This window comes from Nannobrachium achirus (assembly GCF_963921795.1).
Source record: "Nannobrachium achirus genome assembly, chromosome: 14".
Lineage (NCBI taxonomy): Eukaryota > Metazoa > Chordata > Actinopteri > Myctophiformes > Myctophidae > Nannobrachium > Nannobrachium achirus.
The window spans coordinates 29821551-29847241 of NC_137821.1; the positions used below are offsets into that span (position 1 = coordinate 29821551).

Genomic DNA, 25691 nt, shown 5'->3' on the forward strand with positions numbered 1-25691 from the left:
CAGGCTGTGCCCCATCTGTGCCCACAAAAATGTGCCACCCAGCCACCGCACCATTGCGCAGTGGTGGAAAAAGTCGTCACCAGGATTCACCACTGATGTAAAACCGAAAGTAAATTCCCTGTCTCGTGGAAAAAGAGGAAGACAAAGGTAGGGGGGCATTCACGGACATTCATTCCTTATTTTAGCATTTTATGCATAAATTACGATAGCGGAGACTCCTAATATAAGCTTCGAATAGGCTGTTGTAGCCTACTGACTAAGGAGATTTTTCTTTCTGGAAACACAAACGTCACATTTTGGATTTGGGAATCAACAAAAGGTAGGCCTAAGCGTAAACCCGGGCCGTCGTCAGGTGGGTGAACAAACAAAGCAATCAGAATTAAGATAGATCCTGTCCTGTTCAAAAGGTAAAGTTCAGTCATCTTGATTTATTTATTTTGAGTATAGCCTAGCTTGATTTTCACAGTGGTGGAAAAAGTACTCAAATGTTTGACCTAATATGTAAAAGTATCAGTAGCCTATCTATTCAAAATGTAGGCTACTTGAGTGAAAGTACAAAAGTATTGGCAAAAAAGTAAAAGTAGCCTTATGTAGAATGTCAAATTTCAAGGTTTCAAATGCATACAAATCTTTTGAAAATAGATCGGCTATTTTCAATTGAAATGGCCGAAATGTGTGTGTTATGAAAAGAGGAAAGAGGAGAGTCTGGTTTATGAGGTCATCTTCCTTGTGCCCACTCTTCTTCCCCCCAAAGTGCCCACTCATGTTGGTGCCCAGATTTCCCTATTGCCCACCTTTCCTGTATGTGTATGTGTGTGTGTGTGTGTGTGTGTGTGTGTGTGTGTGTGTGTGTGTGTGTGTGCGTGCGTGCGTGCGTGTGTGTGTGTGGAGAGAGAGAGGAGAAAAATGATCAAATAAACAAATCCTCAAGTAAAGTAGAGATACTCAAGTAAATGTACTAGGCTACTTTATTACTGTTCATCATAAAAAGAAGTAGTTCTATGTCCATACTATGTGCACCTATATCCCTGTGCACTTTGCCAACCATGGTATGATACTACCAAATAAGTTATGGTAACAACCTGCTGTTGAACTGTTATTTAAAATGTGTTATGGTTATCATCATTAGATCAGGTTACTAATTCCTATGTTCCTACGCAGATGGTGAAGCTGTATCTTGTTGCCGTTCTCTGTGCGTGCTCTATTGCAGCTTCTGGTAAGGGCACTTCCCTGTGCACTTTTCAGTGAAACTGAAAAGGATGACTAAACAATTCTTGTGAAAAAGTTTGACAACCACAGAACTAGAACACCATTATTAGCTTACTTACAGTATGAAGTCAAAATACATGACAATATGTGTGTTTTCCATGTACATTTCAGACGCCGTCACAGTTTTGGTCCCCGGGGCTCCGGTCATAGCGTCTCTCGGGCACACAGCCCATTTACCATGCTGGCTCAACCCACAAGAGGACGCGGAGGGCCTGGAGGTGCGCTGGTATCGTGGTGACCAGTTCGACGCCCCTCTCTTGTTTTACAGGGAGAGAGGATTCGTGCCAGGGTCCCAGAAGGAAGCGGGTCGTGCCTTGTTTGGCCTGCGAGACGCTAAGTCAGATGGGCTGAGGGCAGGTGATGTGACCCTGAAACTGGTCAATGCCACACTGGAGGATGCAGGAGTGTACACCTGTTATGTGAGCAGTGATCAGGGCTATGACAAAGCTAGCGTCAATCTCGATGTGACGGGTAAGTTGCTTTAAAGATAGTAGGTCAACAACGCCACCATTATTAAACAGGTTATTATAAACCACCTTTGGACACGTCTATCCATATTGTCTACCGAAGTTTCTATGCATCAAGATTCAAGACTTTATTGACAATGTCGAATGTCCATCACATAGTGATAGAACATTTCCATACACAAACAACACACATAAAAACACAAAACAACAACAGATATATAGAGCTGCAGTAGAAATACATACATACATACATACATACATACATACATACATACATACATACCGGTACATACATACATACCGGTACATACATACATACATACATACATACATACATAGTGATACATACATACATACATACATACATACATACATACATACATACATACATACATACATACATACATACATACATACATACATACAAACAAACAAACAAACAAACTAAACATACTAATCCCTTCTTGCTTTATGATTGCTCCTTGTTTGTAGCGATGGGCACCTCTCCTCTCCTGTCAGTAATGTGGAAAGAAGATGGCTCTGCGAATGTGAGCTGTGAATCGGAAGGCTGGCATCCAAAGCCTACATTGCAGTGGTCTAATCAGCACCAGTCTCTGAATGCAAAAGGCCTGGTCCATAGCAATGACACCAGTGGTCTGGTGTCTGTTCACAGCTGGATACTCCTCTCCACTGCTTCCAGGGTCACCTGCTCTGTAGCCTTGACTAAAGAGGAGGAGAGGCAGGGAAGAATGAACCTGCAAATGCCCCCAGGTGAATGGTGACCACACATGAAGCTAGATGGCTTTTCTCTTTTTTTGTGTGTTTTTTATACGTTTTTAGAAGATTAGGTGCGTGGTCTACCTATGTTATTATTTTTTTATCTAGATTGATATCCCTATTCATCTGATGTACTGACATATTATCTTGCTTATTATATTGATGTATTACCTGCTTATTGTAAGTCGCTTTGGATTAAAAGCGTCTGCTAAATGCCTAAACTGGATGTGCAACACTGTATGTGGGAAATATATTGTACTTTGCAATAAACTGCCATTTTGTTCGATTCAGGGACTGGAGGTTCGACCACTGGATGGAAGGTTGTGTTTATCCTCACCCTCTTGGCTTTGCTAGTCAGCATGGCATACATAGCTGTGAAGCACTTCAAATCCAGCAGAGGTAAGAACGTTGATTGATTTGGATTGAAATATGAGGCAACAGCATGATAATACCATTGACACAAATCAACTTTTATGTTTGCATGTTGGGTTTTAGAGAAGAGATCCTCCCATGAGCTTGAAAATGGTAAGGATTTTAAAACATTTTAGTAAAAAGAAATGTATCCTCTATTTAAAGTTAATGAATAGTTGTGTCTTTATTTATATTCTGGCAAGCTCCCATTCCTGACATGTTGACTAAAACTGATTGAACTTTGGTAGTTTGCTGTAGCTACCTGGTACAAATCCACATAGGCTCTTTATCAGTTGCTCTGTGTAGAAGAAGGTTTTTCTGTGTCTATGTTCCCTCAAAAGTATACCCAGAGTAGATAGTGAGTTGTATTATAGGCAATAATCTATACTTTACTTGAGTTTCACTATGAATCCATGTACAATAACAGTGTTTAAACAGTTGTATGACTCTTCAGATATCCTATAACCGCTGGGAAATGATTAGCACAATATAGACCTGTTTAAAAAGAATGAATACAAATTGTATGATAATATCAATATTCTAACTACACTTGGAGTTGTGAGATAATGATATACTGTACTGTATCTGGGAAATATGTCTGCCAAGCTGTTAAGATTGCTGTGTAGATTTGACATTTAGTTGTTTTCTCTTTTACAGGTACGATTCAAGAACGTACAGCTCTTGTCACAACAAATCAAGGTATTGTTCAGTAATTGCTGACCCATTTTGACATATTTGACACTGATAATATTAAAGCTACAATCTGGGACTTGTTGTAATGAACATATGGTAGAGTGAATGTGTGAGTAATGTCAAGTTGGCCTACATTGTATAACAATATATATATATATATATATATATATATATATATATATATATATATATATATATATATATATATATATATATTTATTGTGGGGGGGGATTTGTGTGTATACTGTGTATATATGTGTTTAATAGTTAATCTGTGCTTCAGGAACAAACTAGCAATGGTAGAGAGAAATTCAGTCATTTGACCATTCTAATATCACTCACTATTATAAAGCTTAATTAGTAGGCTACCTGACATTACTCATCAAGTGTTTGTCCCTGTACTTTTGATAGTAATCCGTATTACTATTATTATTAGCCATTTGATAATTCATACAAGAAACTAACATAGTTCTAACAGTACTTACTGTAGATTGTTGTATGACTTTTCAGAGAGGCTACTACAACTGACATTGAGGCTACCCCTGACATTGCATTCTTTCCCCCCTGTACATCAGTTTCAATACCAGTAAGACTCCCTAATCGGGAGATAAGCGACCGTCAGGTCGCATACACAAACTTTAGAAGGCAATGGTAGACAATCAGGAGGGAATATGGGAAATGGAACAGATCCATGTTGATGACACTTTAGAGATACTGTGTACCGCTTTGCGTGATTTTGGGGAAAATCTGTAGGAGCAGTGTCCAAAAATGTGTTTTTCAAGAATCGGCCTGATGGTGGCACTAGAAGAGGGCCATATGAGAAATGAGGGGTGGAGGTTGTGGTTTGGCAACCAAGGAGTGTTTGCAAAGTTTGGCATTGATAGGGCCAACAGTGGCAGAGATATGACTAGGGCAAAAGTGTGACGTGACTGACATACTGACTGACAGCCGGTGGAGCTTTTCATTGTAACTACAATGCAGGGTTTCCTGCAGGAAAAAGTCTTGACCAGGGGGGATCTCATGGCGCACGCGCAAAGCGCGTGCGCAGAATTTTTTTGATAATTAATTAATTAATTCGAGTAATTAATTCACGTAATTTTTTATATTAATTCTTATTTTGCCCTATAAAAAACACATGAATGTGCCCATGATGACGGAAAACACAACTACATGCTATCATTCACATTTATTCAACATTGAATAGGCATTCAGGAGATACCAGCCCTTATGTTTTCTTCAAATGTAAACAAACATGGCTGCCATGTTTGAAAGATAGGGTTGGTATGGGGGTTAAACATGCAATTTCGCGATCGCGATCATGCCTAGTACATTGTTGGAGGTCCAAAAACTTTTTTTGAGAAAAAATTATTTTTTTTAGTCCCTTGGGGGGGTGGGGGGGTTTTCAGGCCGGGCGGGGCGCCTGGCCTGTAAAGTGCTGCAGGAAACCCTGCAATGGTATGATAATGTCAATATACAAACTACTTGGAGATTTAACCTTTAGTTGTTTTCTCTCTTACAGGTACAGCTCAAGAACATAAAGCTCTTAAAGTCACAACCGTTAAAGTCACAACAAATCAAGGTAATTTGTTCAGTAATTGCTGACCCATTTTGGCATATTCGACAATGATAATAGTAAAGCTACAGCCTGAGACTTATTATAATGAATAGAACATATGGTAGAGTGAAATTTGTAAGTTATGTCAAAGTTGTTACTACATAACACTATATATTCGAATAATTCTTTCCATCACTTAGTATTACAAAGCTTAATTCGTATATGACATTACTGATCAAGTGTTTGTCCCTGTACTTGAGTACTTTGAGGGTAATCCATATGTATTGTTATCAGCCATTTGATAATTCATTCAACAAACTAACATAGTTCTAACAGTGCTTGGATGACTTTTCAGAGAGGCTGAACAGTATTAGCACACTGTAGTCCCCTTTAAAGTTAGAATGAAGAACATGATAATGTATGATAATGTCAATATACCAACTACTTGGAGTTGGGAGATAATGATATACTATACTGTATCTGGGGAATCTGTCTGCAAAGCTGTTAAGAGTGCTGTGTAGATTTGACTTTTAGTTTTCTCTCTTACAGGTACAGCTCAAGAACATACAGCTCTTGATGAAGTCGCAACACATCAAGGTAATTTGTTCAGTGTTCGCTGATTCATTTGACAATGATAATATAAAGCTACAATCTGAGAGTTATTACAATCTAAGTAGCATATCTGCAATGGTTGCGAGTGGTCTGGCTACTCCTCTTCCATTGAGAACTTAAGACCCTGCATTGTGTCTAGTAGGACACATAACAGTTGACAATGTCAGTAATTTGAAGCAGCTGGTTTGGACCGTAGATGCGCAGCCATCTTTACTGTAGTTCAGACAGAACATAATTATAATTGCAATTACCTATCCTCATTGAGAGAGGGAGATGATAAAACATAAAAACTACAGATGGTAGCTTTAATTATTGCACTAGTTGTGGATGTAGTTTATTCTTTTCGCCCTAACGTTCCTGTCTCTTTTCAACAGTGAATGTCACACTTGAGACAGTCAATGATGAATATCTCTCAATGAGAGTGATTCAACATGGAGTGATTGTGAGAGAGAACACAGATGTCGAAGAGGTTACTCTCCTGACATCTATACATGGAACAACTGGCTTCTCTTCTGGTCAGCATGGCTATTGGGAGGTTTGTTTGGGTGATGAAAATGCAGGTATCAAGAAATCCTGGTGGATAGGTGTGGCAAATGCCAGCGTAGCAAGTATCAAACCAAGGCCAGACAATGTCCCACTCCAGACCGTTCCCACTGCCTCTGATGGCTTCTTGTTCTTATCCTCAAAGGAAGATGAAATCTGTGTTAACACACAACCTGCTGTCGTACTTCCGGTCACCTCTAGGCCAGAGATACTTGGTGTATACTTGAACTACGACATGGGAGAACTTTCTTTTTATGATGTAAAAAACAAAAAACATATTGTCACTGTAGTAACTAAATTCACAGAAGAAGTTGTTCCTTTTTTCAATCCTGGGAAAGGTGACAAAGCGCCGTTGGCGATTTTACATCGCAATAACACTGAAGGAACAGCATCAGAGGCTGAACACTGTTTAAATGAACCAAAATAACAACTGCTTGAGATAAGCAATGGTACTGTATGTAAAATACAGATCAGTGGTTCCCAAACAATGGGTCATTACCCATTTTTATGTAAATGTTTCTTTCTTCATTTTTATAACAATCTAAAGAATATTGATTCTGAAAAAAGTTAAAATTTTTCAAACAAAATGAATAAAATCAAAGGAATTACATAAATTAAATATATAAGAAGTAGTGAAAATAGCAGACATCCAAGCTCACAACGCGCCGCATGTGTTGTGAGCTTGTAGATCAGCTATTTTCACTAGTTTGGGTCCTGGGGAGACATCACATTTCTTTCTCGAGCTAAAACGTTTGTGGAACCACTGACATACAGTAGATATACTATACATACTGTATCTCTTGAAGAGCCTCGTACACTCTGATATCCTCACTCTCATAGCAGACAACAAAACATACTGTATGCTATTTTCATCTTAAGAGCAGGTGAAGATGAAACGTTTCTTGACTGACAATCTCTGGCAATATTGTCAGATTTGAAGTGAATTGCTCTGTATGATCTCTAAAAAGGAAGACAAGATAAATCAAATCACTATAAGTAAAACTTGATTGTCTGTAGCCATGACCAGGGGTCATCACCATGCTGGCTTGTGAACAATTTTGTCTACATTTGTTTTTTGCCACGGACATACAAAATGAGTGTACAATAATATTACCTGAAATACAGAGCTAGCCCTGAATGACCATTGCAGGTCTAACTCTGAGGTAAATTTAGTTCCATTTGTACGCTCTCAGAGTTATGTAGGTCCTTGCAAATATTTATTTTGAGAACCACTAGTACTAGTCAACACATAATGTGCCATAGTGTTGTAGTAAAACAAAAACCTGGAGACTTGTTGTGCAGTAATTGGTTGGGTCTTATGATCAAAATAAAAAATCTAAAATTTGCCACGGACAAGGCCAAGTCTTTGCTATGGACACATTTGTCCGTGTATGGACAAATTGATGACCACTGCTAATGACTTTATAATGTACTTTAACACATATTTTAAGGAAAGCTTACGTTAACCAGTCCATCTATTATTTTCCTGTTTCTATAGCAGAAGGGCAAGGCAGCTTAAATGTTCAACAATAATGGACATTACACAGGGTTCCCACCCCCAATTCCTCATTGTGAAAGGTAAAGTGCCATGTAGAGAGTAGAGACGCAGTCCTAATCATCAAAATCCTTGAGTCAACCGGTTTTAATTTGGTACTTGTTCAGGGGCAGCTTAAAATAACTAATATTCAACTAACATTTAACATATTATACTATACTGTATACATTACGTGTTTTTGTATCATACACTATTTGCTTTGTCTCGACCACAAATGTTAGTTGGAGTCAGACAGATGTTACAGTAGGTTCATAGCTTACCTTGCTGGTGTCCTAATTTATTTGAGATACTTCTAACTACACTTCTGTCTCTGCACTCTGAGTATTTACCTTGTTTATTGACTAGAGTTCATGCTTACTTTGCTTATTCCAATCTCGCACTTGTAAGTTTGATAAATTCCTAAATTCCTCTCATTATGTACACTGACATTTCAATAAACTAGGCCTAGTTTGTAGGCCAAATTCATTTCAGCATCAACGTCCTAATGCCTGTAGCACTGATGTTTGTAAAATGGGTGAAGGATATATAGCTACAGTTAAAATACAATATTGTATATGCTATGAGCTAGAATTAATGTTTAAATATGTCAAAGTAATCTTTTGTAATCAAAAAGCTATGTACCTGATATCTGTTGATAATTGTGTTTATGCTTTAAAACGTTGGGATGGCAGTAGTAGGTCATGTTTGAGCAGAATATTGTGGTCTTGTCTTTGTAAGAAAGGTCTTTTTTGATAATGTTTTTATATATCAAAGTATGTTATACTGTAATGTAAGTCAACAATTGTGAATAATAAAAAGGCATTTGTGAGTTGACTTTGCATTTGTCATCAGCTATAAGAAATCGCCATCAATAATGAGATTTTCTGCATTTATTCATGATTTCTATTTTCTTCGTCATTCTGTGTTCACAATGTAAAACCTCACTTTACAACCTGTTTAAGAAAACACGGCAAAATGTCATACACTTTAATAAGTACAGGTAGTATTTACAGTATATACACCATAGCACAAGACCGACTCTGTAACAACTACTGTATACGTTTCATTGATTAGTAAGTATTTACACTGAATAATAAGACCATATGTTGATTCTGAAGTAAAAGAATACAAAAAATACATGATAAACAAATTCAAGTATGCGTGCTTTGATACATACGAGTTTAACTACGATTGTGGTACAGAGGTATGCAAGAACCACTTCACAGGTGCATCATGGTCCAATACTTTGAAGAATACACTTGAATACACTTGTCAGTTAATTTATTATGACAGCCATGTGTTGGTGGCACAACGCCAGTCAAATATCAAACACAAAACTGTACAGTTCAGAGGCGTCTCAGTCCGTAAGACAGGTAGGCTAACTCTACACGGGGGTTTTAAGGATCACAACCATTGGTTTCTTCTTCCATACTGTAGCTTTACACGTTCATGTTTGGTCATCAGCCTTTCAGTGGAAAAACAACAGTAAGAGCCTTCGCCACGTCCCGACTCACACTCCCACTTTCCGTTAAGTCCAAGTCCAACCGCTTTAGAAAAAACGAAAACAAGAAAACGGGCATAGACAACATCACAGACCCCATTATTCCTCAATTCGAGCATCCCACCTGTGACAAATCCCACACAACCACGGTGACAGGACCGATAGCATGCCTAGTTCCACATACTGCATCCATGAATACAAAAAAGTCACTTGTATCAAAAAAATAAAAATGTATGTTTGTACAATTCGGTTATGAGTTGCCGTCTTCCATCTCGTTGGCTCACCTCCTTCCGTCTAGCAGAGGGAGCCGGAGTTCTCCCTTCTCCCCTGCTTCTTCAGCAGTTGGATGCGGTTGTGGACATAGAACTTGATAGCCCGCCAGTCACGATGGTTGCTGACCAGCAGGGGGCAGAGCTCCAGGCAGCGCTCGCAGTCGGCCTTGGCGGGGACTCGAAACTCCACAAGGTTCCTCTTCAGGTGGGTCTCCACGGCAACGCGCTCTGCATCCGACCAGGGCCGCTTCAGCACGCCACGCTTCCCTGGAGGACAAGAAGAGGGGTGCTATGTTAGCGGACACACTACATAGATGGATGTACAATAAGTTTGTCTGCTGGTTCTCTGGTATCTACGGTGGGTATGTGCTTCACAAAAATGTAATAACATATATAATATATGCATATACTGTACAAATTAAAAAAAAGTGTAGAAAAAACCTACAATGTGTCTGTTCAACTGTTGTTCTTTGAATTAAGAGCTGAGCACTGCTACTTACTGTAAGTATCAGCTCCCTCCCAGTACTTCCCACAGCCAAGCCGTGCTACTCATACAACCCATGACCTTGTGGTGAAAAGGTGAGAGCTCTACCGACTGAGCTACCCGGACACCAGACATAACAAACTAGCATGGCGGTTTCTTGTAAGTGCATGTGAGTTCCAAGAGTGCATGAGACATACATTACAAGATGACCTCAGTGGTTCTCAAAGTAGATTCCAGGGACTCTGTGGGTTCCTTCAGGGTGGTCTAAATTGACCCTTACAAATCTGTAACTCTGTCAGAGTTAAGGGGGACCTTGAAATTTGAAAGTTTGAGAAACACTGGATTACCTGATTTGGGCTGAACGCTCCGTCTCCTATGGGCCACCGGTGGAGTGGTGGAGGAAGCAACGGGACCCCTCCTCTTCCGTGGTGGGCGGCCTGGTCCCTTCCTTTTCACCACCGGCTTCACTTTCTCCTTAACCTCCTCCTTCTCCCCTTCCACCTCTGAATCATCTGAGAAGGATTCTGCAGAGTTGCCCGACATCACTGCAGGACAGCCAGAACGACAAGTGAAGATCAGATCAAACTGAGGTGACATTTTAACAAGCACAGAATGTTAAACTCACTCTGTGATATTAAATTGGATCTCGGTCAACAGAATCACAGCTTGTGGAAAGTTGCATTTAAATTACAAGTGACGTAAGTCAAAAAATGCAGCACACAGAAGCAAAACACCCAACTATGGCTATTAATTTGATAAAGCCCTCCTCGAGTAAATGTCACTCAATAGGGAGTGAGGCGGGGCAGAAATCTGCCATTGAGCCACTCCAATCAATCTATAGAACTACAGGTTGGCACTGGAAAGCATTAAACTGCTTAAAAACTCTAAATAATACAGAGATCTTACCATCCAGCTCTAGACAGATGTGCTGCAGACTCATGCCTCTGAAAAGCACACCCTCTTTTTCACCATAGAGCACCACACGGCCCACGCGGCCCATCAGTGCCGGGTCCCGGCCCACAGTGGAACAGTTCTGTGTCACATGGTACTCGCGCTCCAGGAATTCCTCCAGGCGTTTGGCGGCAGCAGCGCCCGGTGGTCCCTGGCCCTCCCCCTCCTCTAGAAGCAGCAGCTGGGTCAAGATGGCCACCTGCCGACGCACCCTCGTTGCAGTCACCAGCCCAGGGTTCTTGGCGCCGCTGGTCCGCGCCAGGTTGCGCAGCAGGTCAGTGCCCCTGAGCGGCGTGGCGGGTGAGTGGTAGGGCCGGGAGAAGACGTAGGGGCTTTCTGGGTCCACGCCCACGTTGGGGCTGGTCTGGAGAAGCAATTCCAGGCAGGACTCGCAATGAGGCGGCAAAATGAGGGGCTGGAGGCGCCCGCGCTTGCCCAGAAGCCCAGCCCGGGGGAGATGGCAGAGGACCTGGCGCTCAAAGGGGGAGAGGAGGGCCTCCATACCAGTTGGGGGGCTGGTAGTGCTGGTAGAGTTCGCCTGCGGCGTGGTGCGGTTGCGGTAGTCCTGGATAGAGAGCTTGGCCACCTCGCACTCGCGGTGACGATTGTACAGGATGAGCAAGGAGAGGCTGGTGTGGCAGAGCAGCCGCCATGCCTCCGCAGAATGGGGCGAGCGAGTTAAGGATTGGAAGGCGGAGTGCTGCTGGTGGCGGAGGTAGAGTACCAAACAGGAGAGAGAGGACAGAAGCGGCGACATGCGATGTCTTTGAGAGCTGCAGAGAGAGAGAAGACTGTATTTAAAGTTATATTATTATTACAGAAAGACATAATTCTCCACGGTTCCACCTACAACAGTGGTAAGCAAATACATTGAGGAGACTCTTTGGTCCCCATAGGGAACAAAGCAGGCTCTTTGTGTCTCCATAGGGAACCACTGCGGGTCATCAAATGATTGACTTAGGAATGAGACAAACTAAAAAATATACATAAATTCAAGTCTCCATGGGGTGAGTAATCAATAGAAAAAAAGTCAAATCTTTGGGTGAACAGAACTATCCCTTTAAACATGAAAACACTGATACTCTCTGTATGAACACCTGTTTTATGAATGAGCTCTTGTTCTCTATTCAAAAAGGATTATGACTGTCCAGATTAAACATTATGTTTTATTTTTTTGACTGTCCAGATTAAACATTATTATTTTTTTTACTAGATTACAGGTACCTTCAAAATGATTATATAAGCATTTCTATCTGCACCTGCAACGAGTACACAGGACGTTGTATCAGTATGCAATTATACGCAACACAAATCTTCTGGTCTGTCTCAAGATCGAAGTATCACCTTATCTAGAAGTAAGTGATAATGCTCCACAATGTTTCCCAATGCTTATGTCCGTTATTTTCCAATATTGGGATACTTTGGACCACATTATCATGCATATACCACCACCACAAAAAGAGGCTGTTTATATATTTTTTACTTTCACATGTGATTGTGAACTGAGGGAGGGTGCACACCCAGTGACTTTGTGAGTGAATGCCAAGTCATTAAAAGAGAGGGTCAGGAATTGCTCTGCTGAGGGTTGCTCTGTGGTAAATAAATGGTATCGGAGCAATTCACGAGTGTGCAGCTCTCTTTTCTTTTAACTTTAATTTGAGGAAAACTGCATACAAGAGCTGTGTGTTGTCTTGGAAACACTTTCTAGTCCAACAAATAGCTGCTACAGTTTGCATGTAACCGTAACAACGGTTAATAAACAGTTTAATATGAGCACTGATTAAACTATTGACCAAGACTATGTTTGCGGTGTCCTGATGTTAATGGACACCTGACACCCAATCAGAAAAAGTATTTTCCTGTTGTTTTGGTATAAAACCCAACATGGAATGTCAAATCATTTGAATGTTTTAATTATTTTACTGCCTACTTTACGATCTCGCCGTTCTTCTCCTCAGGAGCATCGTCCTCCCCTTCTGCGCTCAGCTCCAGCTCTTCCTCAGGATCCACGTCTGGCTCAGGAGTTGGAGGAGGAACCAGCTCCTCTTTACTTCTGGAGCACTCCTCCACCTTTTGCTGTTGCTCCTCCTGCTTCTCCCTCTTCAGCCTACGACCCCTCCTGGGCGTGGGTGGCGGAGGAGGGGGCGACGGGCTCTTCACTCGCGGCGCCACGGGCGCCGTGTGCCGCTTGGATGCAGGCGGCGACAGGCACGGGGCCTTCTTGGCGGCGGGCGGCTGAGCCGAGGGCGGCGGGGAGAGGTTAAGAGAGAACGACACGGCACCAGCGTTCGAACGCGTTACTGGCGCCTCCCGCTCCCTGGAAAAGAGAGGGGCCGGGGCCGGGTTGGAGGAGGAGGAGGCCTGAGGGACCGCGAAGGAGTGGCTGTGAGCGGTGGTAGAAGAAGTGGAGGAGGGCGAGGGGTGGGGGTGTGAAGCGCCGCCGTTGGAAGAGTTGTGGGTGTGGAGGTGCGCCAGCTCCATGGCCGTTCTCACCTCAGGCTGGTTGGCGTGGTGCTTCTCCAGGTGGCGTGCCAGCGAGCGGTAGTGGCGCCCACAGTACGGGCAGTGCTGCCGCCGGCTCACCGTGGCCCCGCCGGAGCTGCCGATATTGATGTTGATGTTGTTGTTGATGTTGGTCGTGGGGGGTGCCAGGGCGCCGGCCGTAGGCTGAGACTGCGACCTGGCCGCGGGCGCAACAGCTGGTGGGCGGGAAAAGGACGAGCACGGGCGCCCGGGTCCCCTGGAGGAAGCAGCTGTGGTCTTCTTCTTTGAAGTGACGGCAGCTGCCAGTTTGCGTTTCTTGCGGCGCCGGAGCATCCGGCCCCTCATCTCTTCCATGTCCTCCTCTTCGTCGTCATCATCGTCATCGTCGTCCTCCTCCTCTTCGTCCTCCTCGCGGTCTGAGTCGCTGGGTTCAGAATGGGTGAGCGGGGAGGAGGAGGGGGACAGCGACCAAGAGGGAGTGAGGTAATCGGAGACAGAGAGGGACAAAGGGTGTGGGCCGGCCTCTTCCTCCTTGTAAGGAAGCAGAGTGCAAAGAAGAACAGACCCAGTTAGCACCACCTACAAACTTTCCACTTGGCAATTTTTGGGCCGGCCACCATGGCTGGCAAGATTATATTTTATCGTCCATAATTTAATAAACATAATTAATAATTGAATTAGCGCTGGGCTTCTTTCCACTTTATCACAAAAGCAATCTGTTCCTGTGTTTATCGTTTCCTAAAGCATTATCTACTCTAAAAATAACAGAATTGAAGTCAAGAGGGCCGATGAGTGAACGACTTGCGTGACTTCATCATTAAACGGGCTAAATGTTTGTGGCTTTACATGTCATTCACCTTAATATGCAGTAACCAGCTTTTGTTTTGTTTTATACTGTACTGTTACGTTTAGTTCATGATGGCAAGGTATTGGCTCTCTCTCCATTGCAGTCACTGGCCTTGTAATATCCACGACCCATATGAGTTCGGGTCCCTGTTTTATTATCATAATTTGGTTCAGATTCAGGTTCAGATTAGGGTCTGTTTATCATGTATAACGCCCAAGCGGCCCAAGAAGTCCTGTACTGTAAAATAGCAGACCTACAAGCTCACAATGCGTTATGGCACATTGTGATCTTTTCAGTTTGATATTTTCAGAGCACATCACCGTCAGAAAGGCTGTCGGATAACTGCAGGGCAACTAGGCAGCAGGATGTCGGGATCAATGTAAGCTCATTAAAAACTTTAAATATAGGTTTAATGGTTGTAAACTATGTATTGCAGTGTTCTGTTATACGGTATTATCCAAATGATAATAATACCGTAATAATATAATAAGTGATGTTTTTATTTAACGATCAATTAATAATGTTATAAGTCAAAGGCCGAAATATACCAGCTAACGGAAACCTTGCTTACAGTAAATCCTATACAGTATGTACAATTTAGGCTGCGTCCTATATGTACAATTTAGGCATTTAGCAGCCAATCTTATCTAGAGCGACTTAGAAAGTGAAAGATCGGATTAAGTGGCATGAACCCTAGTCAATCATCAATAGTGTAAATGGTCAATAAAAAGAAGACAATTAATTGGAAAAAAGTCACAGTGGAAGATGGGGAATGAGTATGCATTCCTGATTTACATTTAAGCCACATCAATCTGAAACAATTCAAAAGAACTTGGCACCACACCACACCATGGCATTCTCTCCCCAGTCCGTCAGGCTGTAGTCCACGGTGATCTCCTCCCCTTTGGCGATGTCACGGATCGCTATGACAACCAGCCGTACCTGGCTCCCACAATGCACCTCTCTGATTCGACAGTTGGGCGGCGGGTGGAAGAGAACAGGCCCTCGGACACCGCTGGCCCCCTCCTCACCCAGCTCCGGCACACTGAGAAATAGACACCAAGCTTAGCTCAATTCATCCTCACTTTCCAAGCTGTTGGCAGTCAGTCAACGGGGTCCCATAGAGCAGTGGTTCTCAACCTGTGGGTCAGGACCCCCAGGGGGTATTTTGGGGGGTCCCCAGACGATTACCTTAACACGCCAAACTCGTTCAGGGACGAGTTAAGGCCACTAGGTGTCCCCCTGCCACAGGAAGTTATCTCGTTCACAGACGAGGCAACAAACAGTTAACTTTTTGAGCCTGCAGCTGCCCTTTGAATGACCTGACACCATTACGTCACCCAGTCAGTGCAGGCAGCCCCTCTAGGGAAGACATCACGGAAGGACTTAACATTGCTTTAGATTCTACTTTGAAACATAAGAACGGCTTTATCTAAGAATGAGATGAAAACAGCCCAATGGAAGCAGAGAGCTGATTGTTTTCACGGCGACACTTTACCGCGATTTTACCGCGATTTTTGGATTTTAGTTTCGCGAGCGTTTGTAAACAAATGGATTATCCTCCTCAATCTTCTCTGGACACGCACGTGCACACGCACGAAGCTTGCGAGGCACGTCAAAACAAAGCGTAAGTCAATGGTGGCAGCAGAAATTGTGAAAATAGCAGATCTACATGCTCACAGGCGTTGTGAGCATGTAGATCAGTTATTTTCACAATAGAACCGTGTTATACAAAATGCAATAGCTCAACTCATAGTGCTCCTCAGGGTGGGGGGGGGGGTCCCCAGTTAAAATATGATTATTTTGGGGGTCGCGGCCTGAAAAGGTTGAGAACCACTGCCTTAGAGTGCACGTCTTCCTTACCAGAGTTGGGAAGGGTCGGCCAGATAGTAAGGACTGCCGGGTGGAGGTAGACGATCTTCTGCACCCTCTGGGTACTGGCCATCACCTTGTCAAGGTTATAACAGGTTAAACCTTTACTGTACATAGTCCACTGCATTTGAACATATGCTTGCTTGTACATTAATACATCAAGATTGACATACATCAATTGTTTAAAGGAGCTATAGTCAACTTTTTCATTGTAGGGCCGACACTTTGTTTACATCCTAGTCTATAGACTAGAATGTAAACAAAGTGTCGGTCTGACAATGGCCAAAATGATTATTTTATCATTATTTTACGCTTTTTGTGGTCATTTTTTAATAGAAACACATATATGAAGCTTATTTTTTTAATAAAATACTTTCGAAACATTATTTTTATTTTAGCATCCGTTTTTCAAGAAGAAGTTGACTATAGCTCCTTTAATATCAGGGTGTAGGGTATAAAGACTGGACTGGGAGATACTAGGGCTAGATAAAGGGCACTGCATTATGTGTGTGTGGATGCATTAACAGTGTTAATGCCTGTGCCATGTACCATGGTTTTATTTTTAAACCTCATATCCTTATTGTTGTACTTTAAGCTGATTGTGGTGTTTATTACCATACAGTAGCCTACATTTTTATTGTGATTCAATACATTATACATTACATAATGATGAATCGTATTGTGACACAAATGGTATAAACTGAATCATATTATGATATTGGTACTTTCATCATAACATAATTTAACATTTAGATTTTTGCTAGAATAGCTAAAACAGTCAGGTAAGTTCAGAATTATATCACTTTACGGCAATGAGATATATCTAGTCTCCAACTCTCCTCCTACAAAATATTTATTGCCTGCCCAGCCCTAGAAGAAGAGGTGTGTGTATGTTTGTGTATTTAATGCTTGTGTCGTAATACCAGGACTGTAGCTGTGTTCTGACATACTCTCCTCCTCTTCATCCTCTGTAACATAAGCTCGGTCACACACCTTCACAGGTGTTCCTTTCCTTTTTCTTCCACACACACGCCTAGAAAAACACATGACACTTCAATTCAGCACAATGGTTTTTTACAGTTTTTCCTCAGTTGGGCTTAGATCAATTTCTTGGGTTATCCTTAACATTTCTCAAAACGATTCATAGAAACAGAGCCACACAATGCATTACCTGCAAAAGCCTGTAACTTTCTCGCCTCACAATCCTTGGTTTATCTCTCAAAAGTACATTTGTGTCAATGAAAATATCAATACCATCAGAATTATGTTTTTTTTGTTGTTGAAATGCTTAGGCCTAACAGTATTCTCTGTAAGTTGTTTCTAATGTAAACTGGCTAAGGACACTGGTTGAAAATGCACATGGCTGCAATTTTTCTGTACATCATATACTGTATCAATTTCAGTACAAACAAAGTTAAACATAACTGTATGTGGGAGATTGATTGCAAGAGATTGGACAGAATTCAATTCATATCTATGCTTTTACTGTAGTGTTTTTACAGTAATTTGTTGACAGACCCTGTCATTGCAATACAGAAGTGAAAAAGACAAGACTCTTTTGCATCACTACATTGCACAAAGGGAGGGGGAAAACCCTCCTTACTAAAAATGACCCTTCAGGAGGCTTTTAGTCAGAACTGTACATGCAGCGCTGTATGGGGAAAAGAGTGCAGTCTTTCTATACCTCCTAACATTCCTGTTTGCGGGGCAACAGATTCTCATCCACATCACAACAGTTCTTCCCATGCAATTGCAAACCATTGATGAGATGCACCTCTACTGGTAGATCATTAGCTGGTGTAATGCAGTGGTTCTCAAAGGTTCATTGCATGGGTTCCAAATCGACCAGCAGTGGTTCTCAAAGGTTCATTGCATGGGTTCCAAATCGACCATTAGACTAGAGGTCTGTATAACCCAGAGTGTACAAATTTAACCAAATGGACCATTACGGGTCTGGTCTGAGAACTTATTAGACCAGGTCTAATGCTTTACACTTTCCCCTTCAAGTAGTGAATGTTGAGATTCACTACTCAGCAATTCAACAATTTGGGCTCATTTACCAAAAAGTGCTAGTTAGAAATGTATAGTAAACATGAATGACATATCATGAAAAACTGCTTCAAAAACATTTTGCATGTAATACCTTATGCAACACACTAGTGTCTAGATGTTTTGGCGGGTGAGACTGCTCAACAGAGAACAGATAGCACATTTTGATCAAAGTCAATCAATTGATCAATTGCTAATGTTATAAGCAATTGATAATGAAGGAAAATACAGACAATTGTACCTAATCATTTTCATGAATGTTTCAAGGCCTTTGCAATTAATATGTTCAAAAGAATATTATGTGAACTAGAGACTACAGTAGATGTGGGGTTGAAAAAGTAGTTTAGAGAATTCTAATTTGATCTTATCTCAAAGCAACTGAGAAAATAAACAATACATATTCAGTCATAGTATGGCAGAATATTGGGATGCATCCAACATTTGGATAGTTTTGCCAAGTGATGCATGTATGATCATGACATGTCTGACCCATGATTATTGCATTGTTTCAGTATTTATTGTGTTTATTTCTAAAAGTGACAAGCAATTTTTATTCATTAGAGACATTTTTGAAATTTCTTATCAAATTCTGAGTCACCAACAGAATGCAAATTTGGTGAAGGTGAGTGGAGATAAGCAAGTCAGACTACAAAAAAATTAAAAGGACATTTTGATCATTTGAAAGATCTGTGTGCAAGTGAATACAAGCTGGTTGTGTTGACAAAACCCAAACCCAATTGACCCTAGGCTGAAACCAGAAAAACTTGACTGGCCTTTTGTTAAATTGAATTACCATTTTGATCACTTTTTATATTGCAACAATAATTATTACAATGTTATGCTACACCAACCCCCTGTCCATACATACACATACACTGATGATCAGAAACTGAGTTGTGTATACATTAATCATCCTCGCCATCCATTCCCTCACTACTCCCCCCCCCCCCCTGCCAGGCACTGTTTTGGGACGCAGTCATTATAGTCCACGCTCAGCAACTTTTGTTTACAGGACAACCAAACAACCAGGAGCCAGCTGAAATAACCGAACAGACAGACAGCAGCCGTATTATGGGGTGTCTGTCTGCAGCAACTAGCTAGCCTGGGGTGCACTTCAACAAGCCGTAGCAGAAAATGGAAATGTGAACAGATCTGACCCAAGGCTGATCTTTTTCCATGAGCATTGAGTGTTCAACATGCATTTATAACGTGTTGGTGCTGCTGCTGCATGGGTGCATGCATGTGTAATAATGTGCATCATGCTAAAAAAGCCCTCGACTAGCCAGTTAGCTTCCCTTTAGCCATGCTAATAAATAGAACGACTACCCTCACAACAAAACAGCACCAAAACACCAGAACAACCAGTGAGGCGGTTGTTGGGGAGAAGAGAAGATGCAGACATGTCAAAACGCAGCAGCAGCTGCAGAAAAGCCACTTCATTTATTATTCAATTTTTAAGAGCATTTTCCATTCCCATTCCTCGCGTAAAAAAACATGCATGCGAATAAAAACGAATACAAAAAAATGAAAAAGAAATGCTGGAACTAAACAAACGTGCACGCTCGTAGCGCGTGCGTCCGCACACAGCTCGCATTTTTTAATAACTGTAAAAGCCGTTTTTTTTTTTTTTTCTCCAAGAGACGGAGCAGCATAATCATCAAACAAACGGCCGTTTGTTAACGTGGACACACGGGGGTTCATAGCAGGCGGCTGATATTTATTCCTCACCCCCGCGGCGGCGGCGGCTTGCTCCCATCCCCGTCGCTGTCGAGGGTCGGCGGCTCCCGGTAGTCAAAAGGAGACCGAACGTTCTCCGCCATTAGGGCAGCAGCAGCTTCCCTACTACCTCTCGCGCTCCTGTCTGTGTGTGTGAAAAAGCCCGGATTCGTACTCGGTGGTGTAAAAGTAACCGAGTACGTTTACTCAAGTACAAATGTTGTTGAGGCGTTTGTAGTTTGTGTACTCTATTGCAGTGTTTCTTAAACGTTCAGATTTCAAGGATCTCCTCTTAACTCTGACAGTGTACACGTCAGAGTTAATACAGGCTTGTATGGGTCAATTTAGAACCCCCCTAAAATAACCCACAGAGTCCCTGGAATCCACTATTTCCAGTGTCCATTACTTTTTACTTCTACTCCACATCATCTCGGATCCGCTACATTTTATTTGAGGACTTTAGTTGTTACTTTTAGATACAAATTATAATATTGTAAAACATATTAACCAATTTAGCCATATTTTATACCTTGGCTGTTTGAAAATAGCCGATCATACTTTTACTCAAGTAGGCTACATTTTGAATGCCTGACAGAGTAGGCCTATTTCTAAATTGCAGTATTGATACTTTTACTTGAGTAAAAATATGTGAGTACTTTTCCCACCACTGTTCATCGCAACAGCGGTGTCGCGCTTCGGGAAACAGCAGACCTACAAGCCCGCGGCGCGTCGCGTCGCCTACCCGCTGTGGGCTTGTGGATCTGCTGTTTTTCCGCCGCGCGATACCGTCGTACGAGGCAGGCAGCATAATATACTGTCGAGGGGACAGTGCGCATGCGCACGCTCTCTAGGGGGTTCTAATGGTTCTAATCTATTTATTGGCATACAATGGGGTACATTTATTACATTTTTATGGCTGTATACTAGCTATCACTTTTTCCCCATGTGGGTGTTTTACATAATATGTTTTAGTATAGTTATTTAATGTATGCCCTGAATCAAACAAAACTGTGAAAAATAATAAATGGGGGTACATTTATAATAAAGAATAATAATAATAAAAAAACGCCAACAATCTGTATGCCTTGGATTTAAGCTCGTAGGGACTGCACAATAGAGGTCACGTATCTGCATTGAGTGAATTCAATGGAGGCTTTGTGGATATGACAGTTTTAATCACTGCACATCCTATCAGTCTACAGAGAGATAATGATTCACATGGATGTAAAATGAGGCATTAAAAAAAAACATCTAAACCAGTAGGTCTATGATCAAGTCACAGCACATTCATCCTAGCATTCTATCTATCTATGTAGTGTTAGATATTTAACATATCAGTGAGGGTGTTTAATTGGTAAAGAGTATGTGACACTGTTTTGGCTACAGATCCCACAGTGCTACTGTGCAATATTAATGTAACAACAGGTGCATTTTGATTAAACTATATAGCAGCACATTCAAGTATCGGAATACACAACAACCTTCAGTAACATACATGGGTGATAATCACAGTTGTTAACAAACCTAAATCAATATGTTAGTCTGTACATGAAAACATGCTACATATTGGGTTTGAGATGGAATTAATTTGGATTATATGCAGTACAATAAAGCTGCACAATAACTCAGCTTCATCTGCCATGACTACAGATTCAGCTGCATTTAGGTGAAGTCACAGTTTATCAGTCATGTACTTTCTTTTTGGTACGTAGCAGTTAGTTTTCTCCTGGAGTGTTAGTTACAGCAGGTTTTGAACAACCTTACAATATTCAACTAAGGCCCTTCATATTTCACACTTATAATATGCCATCACAGATTAATGCAACTTAAATAAAAATAAATATAATGTGTATGAAACAAAAAACAACAACGCTTCAACCAGTCTCAGTCAGCCACAGCACAAAGTACGCCAGCCTTTATACGACCAAACAGTTGCACACACACGCTGTTCTTTTTCAAAAGAATAGCCGACTGTGGCAAACTACAGGTCATTTTAACACTTGCTAGGGAAATGCCAATGTCTGGGCAAAGCTAACTTGCAGACCTTGTTAAAAGGGGGCTTAGCAGTGAAATTAGTTCAGCACTACCTCCAGCATTCACAGAGTATATTCAATCTATAACATTGATATTTTTTAAATGCATGTACGGTAAGTCAGAGCTGGCTGTGTTAGGTTTTTGAGTCAGTCCATTGATGGTGTTGAATACACAGCAGTTAGACTTCTCCTGTCCCTGCCTTTTCTGTGTGTAAAACATGAAGGGTCTGCGAGGCATGGTTGGCCCAGTGGATCAGCTCCAGCAGCACTCGATAGGTCCACATTTTAATGGCAAAAGACCCCATCATACCATCAACTTCCTGAAAGTTAAAACAGCAAGTGAAGGTCTTTGGTTAACAGGCAAGCAATCTGATGAGAGATAGCAGCACTGTGTGGCTGAAGTGAGTTCTGTTAACATTGGAAAACCACCAATGTACCGTTAAAAATAGATAATAAATAAATAAAGATAATTAAATCAATAGAGTAAACAGTTTTAAGAGTGAATTTAATGTCAGTCTCGCCCTTTCAACCCCTTTCATTTCCTAGCATTTCCACCCTATTCAAAACAAGGAAACCTTGCAAACAATAAGAAAGCCTGTTTTGACATCAATTCATATCAATTATGAATCTTTGGGAATATTAAGTAATTGTTCTTATGATACTGAGGCCAGAGTGTGGGTTTGTATGCAGTACTGTATGTACATGTACAGGTACCTATACCCTCTAGTCCTCTCCTTTGGGTCACCAGCCAATCATGCTGAATGCCAATGTCTAATATTACAGTTGATTTTAATTAAACCCATTCTTCAACTGAGGGAGCTTCTAGCCCCATATAGAACCTCACCCGTCGCTGCATACTGTTGTGCTCCGAAATGAGGTCCTATAAAGGTACCGAGCGCTGGCCCGGACTGCCTCCACGTCGAGTTGGAAAACACTCGTAACGAAATTTTATCCAAAAATTAAAGGTAGTTCCGAGCTCCCAGACTATGGTTTCCTATCCCAGGATACATAAAACATGAACCAGGGCATGAAACAACGCTTAAATCACTAGTTTTGTAATGTTTTCCCATTCAACCGGAACTCCCCCGGCAGTTGCCAGTACTGCTCCTTATTCTGCTACAATGGAAAGGATGCAGTACTGGCACCTGCCACGGGGGCTTTTCTAAATTTAATGAGACTAAATAAGCGATGTAAACCGTTTTCTCAACGCCGTGGTGCATGTTTTATGTACCGTGGGATGGAAAACCATAGTCTGGGAGCTCGGAACTACCTTTACTTTTTGGATAACATTTCGTTTCGAGTGTTTTCCAACTGGATGTGGAGGCAGTCCGGGCCAGCGCTTGGGTACCTTTATAGGACCTCATCTCGGAGCACAACAGTATGCAGCGACGGGTGAGGTTCTATATGGGGCTATGGGAGCTTCTAAAGCACATACTTGTATATGCTATACTAGCTACTAGCTAAAGGCGAATTGCAGCTGTATGTCTATAACTACATTATATACCTCATTGCACTGGTGATCCGGGGTGATTTCTACAGTTGTGCCATCCGTCTGCACCAAAACCCTGGTGCTATGGAGCAAGTGTTCCAGCCGGGTCCGGACATTCTTCCTCAGAGTCTCGTACTCTCCCTCCAGCTCGCCCATCTCCTCCGTCTCCTTCAAGATGAGACAGTGAAGCAGTCCTAGACACTGGCGCAGGGCCGAGTGAAGGAGCTGCACCTGCTCCTCTATGCTGGGCTCCTGCGTGTCTGGGGAGAGGGACACGATGCGGCCCTCCTCTGGGGTGTGGTCTGACAAGAAGCTCTCCTTCTCCCTCTGAAATGGGAAGGCGGACATGAGAAACAGGGAGCTGGAAAAACTTGAGATGAAGGAGAGGAGTATATTGGGCCGGATGATAGCTGGGAAATCAATGCCACCAGCCACATGATTGTTGAATAAAAAGTAAAATAACAGATAGTAGATTCCAGATGGCCTTGCACTTCTATCCTAAATTTAGCCATAGATCAATTATGATTAAGAGACTAAGCAACAATGATATTGATTATATGGATTATTTACGAGAAGTTCAAAGTGGCCTGTGATGTAGAAACGCCTTACGGCTGAAAAATCAATCACACTCTTTCCATTAGGCTGAAACGCTGAAACCCCCTCGGGAAGTGGGAGGTGATCTTAGAGGATAATTGAGTTATGCACTGCAGTATCATCACTCCCATCTACATACATAGAAAAACAGCGAACACTTGCGATGCAAATCAGACAGTGTCGCATCAGACACACAGTTGTATGCAGAGTCTCCGAGAGACAAGCGCCACTAGGCCTGCCCTGGAATGTAACGGGACAGGATATCCATCACACAGCCAGCCAGGGAAAAACAAACATTTAGGTAAAAACTAAAATGCTATATATTAATACACACACACACACACACACACACACACAGTAGGCCTATACTGAGTCAACAAACTGATACTCACATAAAGGTCAAGAAGACGAGTGCATTCATCAAGTAATAACCTGGCCAAATCCACTGCTCGTCCCGTTTGAGAGCGACCGGGGACAAGCATGTCCAGCACGTCTATCGTTGAGCGCTGCTCTTGTTCTGCCATTGGTGCTGGAGCCTGGCGCTGGCTAGGTGCTGTGTGTGTGTATGCGTGTGTCTGTCTGTGTACGTTGCGGTGAGTTGGATGGAACAAGACCGACCGAGGGATCTTTCCTTCGCGGCATAGATTTTTAGAAAATCCGGTAATTTAGGCACTCGTCATTCGGGTCTTTTCAAACTTTGCCCGCTCGCGGTGCCGTCCCCTCGCGTTGTCAATGAAACATGATGGACCTTTCGTTGTTGACATGCAGCAAGCCAGCAACACAAGAGGGTTTTAATTGGTTCCACAAGCCTGCCTGCCTGGGTACAGGGGCGGGTTTAGGGGACGCAGGACGTCACCGTGTGGGATGTGGCCCACCCCTATTCCCATTCAAATGATTTACTGGTGGGATCTTTTTATACCTAAGCTTAAAGTAACTAAACAGTGAACTATTAAAGGCTTAGTTCAATGTTTCCCAAGCACTGGGTCGGGACCCATTTGTGGGTCGCAAACAGATTTGTACAATGTTTCAAAACATTTAGAAAAACTAAATATTTTCAAAAAACAAAACATTCATTTTCATGAATAAGAAAAAATAAGAAAAGATAATGATTTTTCTAAGTAATTTCATGAATGAATAAAAGAAAAATCTAAGAAATTCCATAAATTAGAAAATACATGTTTAAGATAAGAAATAGTGAAAATAGCCGATCTACAAGCTTCGCGGGCGTTGTGATTTTGTAGATCTGCAATTTTCACTAGTTTGGGTCCTGGGCAAACTCATTTTTTTACATACATTTTATTGGGCTACTACACTGGACTACCGAACCAAAAGCACACTGGGCTACCGAACCAAAAGCAAAATGCTTTAATTTGTTTATTGTAAGTAGGTTATTCTATCCCATGGGCCACCTGTTGCCTACCACATAAATCATAGGCCTTAACCCTAATTATGGGGCTCTTCCATGCTGAAGACTGCAAAAAGACACCGTCAACTTCACAAGATAATCTGTTTATTTCTATTGTGCAAGTTGCAAGCAT

General features: G+C 42.0%; 3 protein-coding genes across 6 annotated transcripts; 1 reads left to right on the plus strand and 2 right to left on the minus strand.

The window, feature by feature from the left end:
• Positions 1–65: 65 nt before the first annotated feature.
• Positions 66–8655, plus strand: LOC308298692 (butyrophilin subfamily 2 member A2). Of its 4 annotated transcripts, none has more exons than XM_080742334.1 (10): positions 66–147; positions 1162–1216; positions 1381–1740; positions 2229–2507; positions 2805–2912; positions 3009–3038; positions 3582–3623; positions 5137–5196; positions 5722–5769; positions 6159–8655. In XM_080742334.1, exons 2-10 carry the CDS (start codon positions 1162–1164, stop codon positions 6752–6754), a joined length of 1578 nt encoding a protein of 525 aa, XP_080598460.1. In that variant the 5' UTR covers positions 66–147; the 3' UTR covers positions 6755–8655. The 4 variants fall into 4 exon arrangements, with proteins under 4 accessions (XP_080598460.1, XP_080598463.1, XP_080598462.1 ...); XM_080742335.1 differs by lacking the exon at positions 66–147 and adding an exon at positions 182–319; XM_080742337.1 differs by lacking the exon at positions 5137–5196.
• Positions 8656–8833: 178 nt separating this feature from the next.
• On the minus strand, positions 8834–20171 carry LOC308298690 (uncharacterized protein). Its single transcript, XM_080742332.1, has 8 exons — positions 20050–20171; positions 17196–17305; positions 16264–16348; positions 15250–15445; positions 13000–14084; positions 11025–11842; positions 10466–10663; positions 8834–9901 (listed from the first exon to the last, which is right to left on the minus strand). The coding sequence occupies exons 1-8, from the start codon at positions 20139–20141 to the stop codon at positions 9657–9659; spliced, it is 2829 nt and encodes a 942-aa protein (XP_080598458.1). The 5' UTR covers positions 20142–20171; the 3' UTR covers positions 8834–9656.
• Positions 20172–22098: 1927 nt separating this feature from the next.
• cntf (ciliary neurotrophic factor) lies at positions 22099–24677 on the minus strand (the record flags this gene model as incomplete). The annotated part of the gene is made up of 3 exons (XM_080741516.1): positions 22099–22390; positions 23575–23886; positions 24546–24677. The coding sequence occupies 3 exons, from the start codon at positions 24675–24677 to the stop codon at positions 22250–22252; spliced, it is 585 nt and encodes a 194-aa protein (XP_080597642.1). The 3' UTR covers positions 22099–22249.
• Between the last annotated feature and the right edge of the window lie 1014 nt (positions 24678–25691).